This window comes from Erigeron canadensis, chromosome 4 (assembly GCF_010389155.1).
Source record: "Erigeron canadensis isolate Cc75 chromosome 4, C_canadensis_v1, whole genome shotgun sequence".
Taxonomy (NCBI): domain Eukaryota; kingdom Viridiplantae; phylum Streptophyta; class Magnoliopsida; order Asterales; family Asteraceae; genus Erigeron; species Erigeron canadensis.
The window spans coordinates 12,265,429-12,276,007 of NC_057764.1; the positions used below are offsets into that span (position 1 = coordinate 12,265,429).

The window sequence follows — 10,579 nt, forward strand, 5'->3', positions numbered from 1 at the left end:
GTTCATCATAAAAAGAGTAATTCCAACAGTTAGTTTATCCTTGGAGTAAAAGGATTCTAACAATTTCTATTCGCGCCCGGTATCGTGACCAGGATTTTTAGTAATTTGACCACCCACATATTGCAGCGAGGGTCGCTGTAAAAACCCCCGCCATGTCAGCATTCCACTAACACCGCTTTAAATGGTTGACCGACTTTATGCCACTTATTGCAGCGAGGGTCGCTGCAATAAGTTAACCCGGACCCAATTTCAAAATAAAACCGGTCCACCCATCCATTCCATCATTTTCTTTCATCCACCCATCCATTCCATCATTTTCTTTCACTTTTCATCCGATTTTCTTTAACAATTTCTACCAAATCCATCCACCAAAACACCTCCGGCTACTAACAATCCAGTCCCCTTGGTATAACAATCCGGGTACCACGAAGTTTCGGGATCATCACCCCCGCCAGCCACCACCGGCCAGTACCGCCAGCCGCCACCGCCGTCCACCGCCACCCATCACCGTCTGTCTAACAGGGAAGTAGTATTAGCAGCGACATCTGGACTTTTGAGAGCCCCGTTATTTCCCGTCCGCCGTTTGATTATCCGGTTATCCTCCCCCAAATTCCGGTCGGTCGTCCTCCTCCAAATTTTCCGGCCATTTCAAATTCTGGTATGTATTTTATGCTTTTTGATTTTTATTATATGTGTTTTTGATAGTTAATTGGTTATATTGGTATGTTAGTATAGTTTTTGTATACATATTAGTTTTATTAGGATTATTAGTCGTTTATAGGATTTTAATAGGTTTGTTAGTATAGTTAGTTTTGATTTGTTGATAATTTAGTAATTTGTTAGGAGCCACTAATTTGTTTTGTTAGTGATTTGTTAGAATATTTTAGTCATTAGTGTTAGGTGTTTTAGTGTTTGGTTAGAATATATTGTTAAATGCAAAATTACGTAGATTAAAATTTGTTAAAAAATTGATTAAAATAAATAGGCAAGATTATGATCAAAATATATGTATTGAACTAAATACCCAAGATTATGTAAAAAAAATTGATTAAAAAAAATGACTTAAAACTTATAAAAAATTAGTTTAACAAAAATATAGATAAAACTATATATAAAAATTAAGTTAAAAAGTATGACATGTACAAAATTTAGTTAAAAAGTTAAAAATATATTATAGAACTAAATTACCAAGATTATGTAAAAATTTTGATTAAATAAACTACTTAAGACGTATTAAAAATTAGTTCAACAAAAATATAGATAAAACTAATTATAAAAATTAAGTTAAAAAATATGACGTATAAAAAATTAAGTTAAAAAGTTAATATAAAGACATTGATTTGTTAGAATATTTTAGTCATTAGTGTTAGGTGTTTTAGTGTTTGGTTAGAATATTGACAAATGAAAAATGACGTAGATTAAAATTTGTTAAAAAATTGATCAAAATAAATAGCCAAGATTATGTTAAAAATATATGTATTGAACTAAATACCCAAGATTATGTAAAAAAATTTATTAAAAAAAAACGACTTAAAACTTATAAAAAATTAGTTTAATAAAAATATAGATAAAACTATATATAAAAAATAAGTTAAAAAGTATGACGTGTACAAAATTTAGTTAAAAAGTTAAAAATATATTATAGAACTAAATTACCAAGATAATGTAAAAATTTTGATTAAATAAACTACTTAAGACGTATTAAAAATTATTATAAAGTTAAAATTAAAAGTATAAAAGTAAATATATATTGTATAAACGGAGTTCTAAAAATTATTATAAAGTTAAAAAGATATATATAAAAGTAATAAAATTTGTGATAATATTGTTATATGATTTGTATTTTGCAAAAAACGTATAATATGATTTGTATTTTGCAGTATAGATGGCTACTTACCATGGCGGTGATGGTGGCAATGAAGACCCGCGTAGACCATGGTGGAAGATTACAGGGGGCTGCAAAGGCAGCGGCGGTAAGGAAATTGGTTCTTTATAGTTCATATTTTAATTTAATATTTTTTTACTAACTTGTCTTTTTAATTTTTGCTAGCCCCACAAATGGGAAAGGGGAGAGGGCCCTGTCAGAATTTAAATCTCAAGGCCGAGTTTGCCAAAAGAGGTCGTCTGTCGATCGACTTTGACACCAGCAACTTAAAAACGTGGCAGGCGATCGGCCCAAACTACAGCATGTACAAGAGCCTCATTGGCACACTGGTCCGCCACATCCCTCAGACCTACGACTCTTGGGACCATGTGCCTGCTGAAAGAAAGGAGTTTATCATCCCGACTTTAAAAGTAAAATATTATTAATTTTTAATTTCTTCTTTGATGTTTGTATCAATTTTTAATTTCGCTAACTTTTACTTTTATAAATTGCAGACTCGGTTCAAATTGGACCACTTTATTCAGATTCCTAACCCCGAGGATCCTATCAGGCGGGGATTCAGGCTGTGTGTTGATAGGGACTGCTCAGATCAGTATCGGCTCCTAAAGAGCCAGTTCAAGAGAGCCCACTTTTCCAAAAAGGGGGGCCTGAAAGCAGTTCCCCAGTTGGAACAAGCTGTTCCCCCAGAGGGTATGTCGCAGGAGGACTAGAGAGCTTTGTTGGGGTATTACCAGAGGGAGGACCGGGTCAAGAAGTCGGAGACAAACAGCACGAACAGGCGCAAGCAAGTTCTTGCAGGGACCCATGGTCGTAAGTCTTACTCTCAGTACGTCCACCAGGAGAAGGTTAGTTATGAAATATATATGTATTAAATATATATACTTGTGTTTAAAAGGATAAGTTAATTAATGTATATTTCTTATGATATATATCTATTAAATATATACACTTGTGTTTAAAAGTATAAGTTAAAGAATGTATATTTCTTATGATATATATGTATTAAATATATATACTTGTGTTTAAAAGTATAAGTTAAAGAATGTATATGTCTTATGATAAATTGATGTGTTTACAGGTTGAAAATAACCAGGACGTGGACTTGGTGGATTTGTTCGAGATTAAGCACAAGAAGAAGAATGATAAAAAGTGGGAACACCCCATGGCTGAAGAAATACATGTAGTGTCTCTCTTTAGGACTTTATATTTTTTAGTTCTAAATGTTAATTAATCAACCTTATGTATAATGTAACGTTTTTGACAGTCTCAGCTCAAGAAGAAGAAGGAGGAGGCTGAACAGGACCCCGTTCCAACACCAGATCCTGACATTGTCATGGAGGTGCAGGGACCCCGGGCGGGGCATCGTCGAGGCATAGGGCGGGTCATCAGGCCAATGGGTACCCAGGCGTATGACTATACGCATCTTACAGAGGGACAACCACGTGCATCATTCGACTTGAACAATGACCCACCTCAGACTAGCCAGAATTCCTCCTTATTTGAGGAATTATTTAACTATGCTAGTTATGCACAGACTCCTTTTCCTCCTCAACCGTCCCAGCAGTTGCCCACAGCCCCTCAATTCTCAGCCGGATCGTATCATGTCAATTTGGATGATGATGATGATGATGATGATGATGATGATGATGATGATGATGAGAGCGATGATGCTCATCATTAGTATTTTCTGGTTATAAACAATATATTTTGTATTGTATGAATTATGTTTGTGGTGTATATGTGTTTATCTTTTCGGATGTGTTGATGATGATGCTCATAATAACCAAAAAAATGTAAAAAAAAAAATGCCTAATCTATATAAATAAATAATAACAAAAACATCAAAGATAGCTATAGAATACGTCAACTATTATTAGTAATCATCATAACAAATATAAGTAAAAAAATACATCAACTATATCTAGTACTTATAATAACTATTATTAACTACGTTAAAGAATTACAAACAATTAATTATACGATATAAATAAACTATTCAAGGATCTCATATCCCGTAGGTGCCTTATTAGCTTGAATGTGTCTGTGGTACTCAGCCAAACGGTCTCTGTACTTCGGATGTCTTACCCAGGCCTGCGATGCAGGTTTATCATGTCCCTAAGCTGAGGTGTAAGGCATTGGGCAGTCCTTATCTAAAAAAACCGTAACAAAATGTGTCGACCCCGATACCAGGGCAATGCATATCGGGTCGTCTATGTATAGCTCGTCTGGCCCCTTCCAAAAAGGAAAACATGTGATGTTCTCCTCTAGACTTAAACAGATAATTATTACACCCAACGCATTAGACAGAAGCATAGCGCAATATGGATTCATCATCTAGTAATCTTGTGGGAGACCATTTGGACAAGACATTGATAGCAAAGTGTGTATGTGTTTAGCGTCACCAGCGAATGCACCCTCATAGTATATGCGCCTGGACTCATACTCCTCTAGCATTAGTTTACGAATCCACTCGAATTTTTGCTCGTTTTCACCCAAAGCAACAGCCAGTGCCCGAAACCCACAGTTACCATCAGACTGTACATTTTTTATATTGACAACGTATCTTTGAAAGAACTTAGGGAGCTGGCCTAAGTAATGACTCATGTCAAACGATGTTGACTCACTCTGGAAAAAGTTGTGTGTAAACGGTTCAGGGTTGTTCTGTGGATTTTGTGTATTCTGTGTAATGGGTGTCGAGAATAATTGATCAACAAAGCTATATGTTTCTTCTTGCGTTTGGTTATTCTGGTCTCCGAAATAACTTTGTGTGTCTGCGAAACGTGAATCGCTACCCACATACGAACTAAATCTGCCACTTTGTCCCCAGTATAGTTTTTTACAAGGTAGGCATGTCGACGGTGTCAGGTTTAGCTTTCTCCAAAAGTCATTTATGTTATGCACCTCAACACGTTTGTCTACATTTTTGACGAAAAATAATTACAATATATGTGCATTTACCAAAAAAAAAACATGAATTACCTATATTTCAATAAACTTACTGCAATGCATGTACGCAGCTAGACGGCAGGCACATGGAAGGCCACAACTAATCCACACCTTACACCCGCACTTTCTCAAGTCTTTTCCGATCTCATTTTTTAATCGTTTAATTTCATCGACCATTATATCAAGAGCTGTCACAGATACAACACAAAGCAGGTCTTTCAAACATGGGTAGTTGTGTTTACCAGCTCTATAAATCCTGCTTTCCTCCAGTTGGCCCTTGATTTCTGTATCTTGTCCGAGGAGGATATCATTAACACATTGAATTATTCTTTGAAATGTACATCTCCCCTGCAACTCGGACTTGAGGAGTGAATGCTCAGCCTCAACTCTGTTAGTAGTGTAGTTACGGTAGTTGAGGTGCCGATCGACCCAAAAGGACACAAACTTTTCCTTGTACGGGAAAAGCCACTCCTTCTGCAGGTACTTGTAAACCTCTGTCAATTTAACATTTGATTAGCTTGTGTGGGTATATGTGATTTACCAAAAATTAAAAAATAAATAACTTCAAAAGCACTTCACTTACTGTCTAAACGGGGACCCATCTTCTCTTTTAAATCTTTTTCGTTGTTGGTGTACTCTTCTAGTGTGCGGGACTCGTAAAGTTTTTTCCACCATCCGTAAAAATGCCCCAATTTCCCTTCCCCTTTTAATGATGGCATGCTAAATTTGTCTATGTTCCTCCATATGTGCACTCTACACAGTAAATGGTATGCTTCAGGCATAACGGTTTTGCATGCTTTCATTAGCGCCAGATCCCTGTCCGTGAGTACCACGCGCACAGCAAACCCTTCACCTAACGTCGACTTCAAACACTCCAACACCCATCTATAATTATGCTCTTGTTCGCTTATGATAAACGCATATGATATGCTAAAGGTCCTGTTTGTTGGAGTGACACCAACGATCTCGACCAACGGCATGTTGTACAAATTGGTTTTGTACGTGGCGTCTATTTGGATAACATAAGGAAATGCACGCCACAACTTAAATGATGTCGGATGTATAAAAAACAGATTCTCCAACCGACCAGATACACTGTTTGTTGGATGATAATACAAGTAATTATGTTCCTTAAGCAAACTGAACATAACCTGTTTCGTTTGAACAATATGGCGTACGTTTGTCGTTTCAGATACTCTATCATAGTAAATAAATAAAAAGATATGTAAATTTGATATAATATACCTGCATTGGAGTGTTCCCATGTTTTTCGGCTGCCTTCTTCCGCATAGCTTTTTGAAAATTGTAAATGTCATCACTGCGGGTCAAGTTTCCTGGAAAGATTTCTTTCAATAGCTTTAACATCTTACGGGGCGTAGTACCGCACTGATATTCATCTTCCAGAAATGATCTCTCATCTTCAGTCAACCTTCTTGCGTACGCGTAACCCTCCAGATTCTCAGCTGGATAGTGATTATGTGTGTCGTCTACAACGGTTACCCTCCAACCATCATCAGTCAAACGGCCGATTAATCTAAAGGGGCACTGACATTTAAGTGTCTTTATAACGAGCCCGCCTATCCTATCATCCATTTTCCCAGAAAGATTACAGACTATCGTCACTTTATTTTTCACACCAGCTAAGTTGGAATTTGTTCGTCGTTTGATTAACACATAACCAAGCTGCAATCCTGTACTTTTGGCCCAGTTGAACAATTCTTCGTGTGAATCGAACACTTAAATTAGTTTTTTTTAAAATAATTATCAATAATTTGTATACTTATAAATATCTAACATTTTAAATATGCAATAAATTTAACAACGAAACACAAATTAAATAGTACTAAAATATAAATATTTTAATGATATTTGCCTAAATTAGTTTTTTTTTAAAAAAATTATCATTAATTTGTATACTTATAAATATCTAACATTTTAAATATGCAATAAATTTAACAACGAAACACAAATTAAATAGTACTAAAATATAAATATTTTAATGATATTTGCCTAAATTAGTTTTTTTTTTTTTTAAATTATCATTAATTTGTATACTAATAAATATCTAACATTTTAAATATGCAATAAATTTAACAACGAAACACAAATTAAATACTACTAAAATATAAACTAATAATGATATTCGCCTAAATTAGTTTTTTTTTAAGTTAACAAGGATACTTGATCGGTGTGGAAAACCCTAGCGTCGTAGTCAAAATGAGGGGCCGCCTCTGGTATCTCAAATTCTTCATCAGGTTCTTCTAAGTAAAGCTCAAAACCTTCCGCACCCATTTCGCCCCATATACTTTCAAAATCCATCTAAAATAATGATAAACTATAATAATAATACTAAAGATCTACAATTTATAGTATAGAGTCTGCCATATATTGAAAATCTAATGTATATCTATATATCTATATCTATATATATAAATGAAAACAATAACATAAACATACGCCTAAACATATATATATATATATATATTGAAAACTATAACTATAATAATAATAATACTGAAAGATAGATAGAGGAAAGATAGAGGAACATAACTAGAGGAAAGATAGATAGAACATACCTGATAGATTTAGAAAGAACTGAAAACGAAACGAAAACGATTGTGGGAAAATGACGTTACGAGTTTACATATATAGAACTGCCCGTACACTGTGGACTTGATGGTCCACAGTGTATGGTTACGTACGATGGACTTTTTGCAACGACCCTCGCTGCAAAAAGTGTGGTCATTTTACTAAAAAACTGGTCGGGTCACCAGGCGCCTTTCTATTTAGGACGACATTTGTTTATAGCTTGCTGTAGTTTATTTTGTCTTCTCCTATATGCATTTCTTTTTTTATCCCCGTGCTGCCAACTAGCTAATATATTATAGGTGGTGTTTTCAGTTTTCTTTTTCTTTTTTTTTTGAAAAGTAATCTTTATATTCATATCTATCCCGGCAAATCGCCGGCGGTCAACTATACAAATTACAACTTAAATTTACACCAATTTTCTCAAGTCATATTATGATGTTTTCCTCCATTTCTGTACCACAAAAAACCTAACGACTTAATATTTTGTATAATTTCCGTAGCACTAACTCTAGAGTTGCCAAAGGTAATCTCGTTTCTCGACTTCCAAAAACACCAACAAGAGATCATAATAATTCCTTTTAGCGCCTTCTTCTCAGTTTTGTTCTTCCCCGAGATCTCGTGAAACTCGTGCCAAATTCTTGCAGCCATACCACATTCACAAAAAAGATGATCAATCGATTCCTCACCATCGTCACAAAAAACACAAGTCAGGTGATTTGAAAAGCAATTACGAGCTTTAAGCACAAGCTTGGTATGAATACGATCCATTGCCACCCTCCACATAAATAAATTACATTTTTTGGGAATCCATTGCTGCACACGACCACATATCTGTTACTAAAGTCCTTATTACCAAGTAAAAAGGTGGTGTTTTCAGTTAACAAATTGAAGTTTTTTTTTTAGAAAATGTACAATAGTTTATGGCTTTATGTTCAAATTTAAACAATATAGAAACAAAACTCAGAAGTCATATCCAATAATGGTCATAGAGATAGAATTGACAAAAATATTCCATGAGCCTAGATAAAAGTCAAAACATCAAACACACAAAGCGAAAATTGCACCAAAACAGAAACAAGCAACTAGAAACAAGGCACAAGCAGTATAAAGCAATACCACCATTTTCATGCTTACCAACAAGCCTCTGAACAGTAAACAGTCAAACGTTAACAGAGACCAGCATCAACATCATATATACGAGAGTATCGATCAAGATGGTGGACCCCAACACCCTCGATCCCCATTAACCACATAGCTAGTTCAGGTGTTGGTCCCAACTCCCAAGTCCACCATCTATATGGATATCCATCTCCCCTACCAAATCAAACAAACACAAAAAAAAAGTTGATTAAATCCTCACACTACAAGAAATAGGGAAACGAGCGATATATCTACAACTACTTTTTATATCTACAACAATATATGTATCGACAGTTGTTTTTTCATACTTTTAAAAAGTGTGAAAAAATGTCATCTACAACAATATGTCATTTCTTCACATTTGTTTTTTCATACTTTTAAAAAATGTGAAAAATTTTGTTAATGTAATAACATTTAAAAGTGTATAGAAATAATTTACTTTTAAAAGTGTGAACAAATTTAAGAAATTACAATATTTACACACTTATACATGTGGAAAATAAAAGTTCACGCTTTCAAATGTGTAAAAATACATCAATTTTTCACACTTAAGAGTGTGAAAGTTAATTTGTAACACATAATTCACACATGGATAGTGTGCCACACATAGATAGTGTGAAGAAATCATGTGTTACAAATTAACTTTTACACTTTTAAGTGTGAAAATATTTTACAATTGTTTATACTTTTAAGTGTTAACATTTTGTTTACACATTTATAAGTGTGAAAAAATTATAACTTTTGAAATTTATTCATACTTTTAAATATAATTATTTTTCTATACACTTTTATATGTGATTAAATTTATAAATTTTTTCACATTTTATATAACCAAATGTGAACAAATGAGAATTTTTTTTAGTGTAAATAAGATGACCCGAAAAACCCTAAACGGGTCAAAAGTACTTTTGACTACTACCTAGCTACCTACTACTATGTAACAACAACCTAAACTATTTTACCCAGGAACTTCATTCATTTAAAACTAACCAAGAAGTACTACAATAAGAAAAGAATCCTACAGTAAACCGGCATATTGTCTTCCGAACCATTCGAGAAATCCATTGACTTGCAATGGCATATCAATGCGTTTTTTCCCTAAAATCAAAATCAAATAAAGTTATTTGGTACGTATAACAAGAAAAAATACAGTAGTATTTATGAAACAAAAGTTTTTCCAAAATATTTATGTATACGACAAGCATGGTACCCGTGCAATGCAGTGGCGAGTCGGCGATGACGGTGATGGCGACATCTATTGGTGTAGGTAAAAGTATTTGATTTAAAGATGTTAGTAGAGATATTTTCTAATATAATGAACTAATGGTATAATTTAATATTAAGGGTTAACGGTGATTTAATTCATTAAGGGTATTTTGGTCAATTCGTATGTCCTATTAATGTAAAGTTTCAATATAAGAGTTATAATTTTTATATAGTAGTACTAGCATTGTACCAGCGCAATGCGGCGGCGGTGAGGTGACGGTGGTTTAGTGGTGTCGGTGACGGGTGGTGATCGATGACATCGACAATTGGTGTCGAGTGGTCTAACCGTGTAAGTTGATACAATGGTGATAGTGATATTTTAGAAGATAAGGGTTTAAAGTGTAAATTAATTCATTAAGGGTAATTTTGATAATATTTAATAACCCTTTCCTTAAAGATTGTTTATTAAGGGCAATCTAGTAATTTTCTATCTAACTATTTTCTAACTCTTTTTTAAAATAGGAGGGTGAATAATCATGATAAAAGAGTAGGAGATAGAAGTGTAGATAATATTAAAAAAAAAAAAAAAAAAACTACCTAGATTCTTGCTCTAGAAATTTCAGCAATCTTTGGGCTACCAAACAAGTCCCAACGTTTCTTATGAAAGGCATCACGAAACCTCAAAGCAGCTTCCGGATTTGTGAAGTTAACAAAAGCAAACCCAGCATTGACACGTCGACTATTCATAATATAATAATAATAAATATATAAAGAAAAACACACAGTTACACTAAGAACACATACCGACTTTAA

At 34.0% G+C, this 10,579-nt stretch overlaps 1 protein-coding gene across 1 annotated transcript; it reads right to left on the reverse strand.

The window, feature by feature from the left end:
* Positions 1 to 4,219: 4,219 nt before the first annotated feature.
* LOC122596978 lies at positions 4,220 to 5,811 on the reverse strand. Its single transcript, XM_043769619.1, has 3 exons — positions 5,415 to 5,811; positions 4,885 to 5,325; positions 4,220 to 4,800 (listed from the first exon to the last, which is right to left on the reverse strand). Exons 1-3 carry the CDS (start codon positions 5,809 to 5,811, stop codon positions 4,220 to 4,222), a joined length of 1,419 nt encoding a protein of 472 aa, XP_043625554.1.
* Positions 5,812 to 10,579: the final 4,768 nt, after the last annotated feature.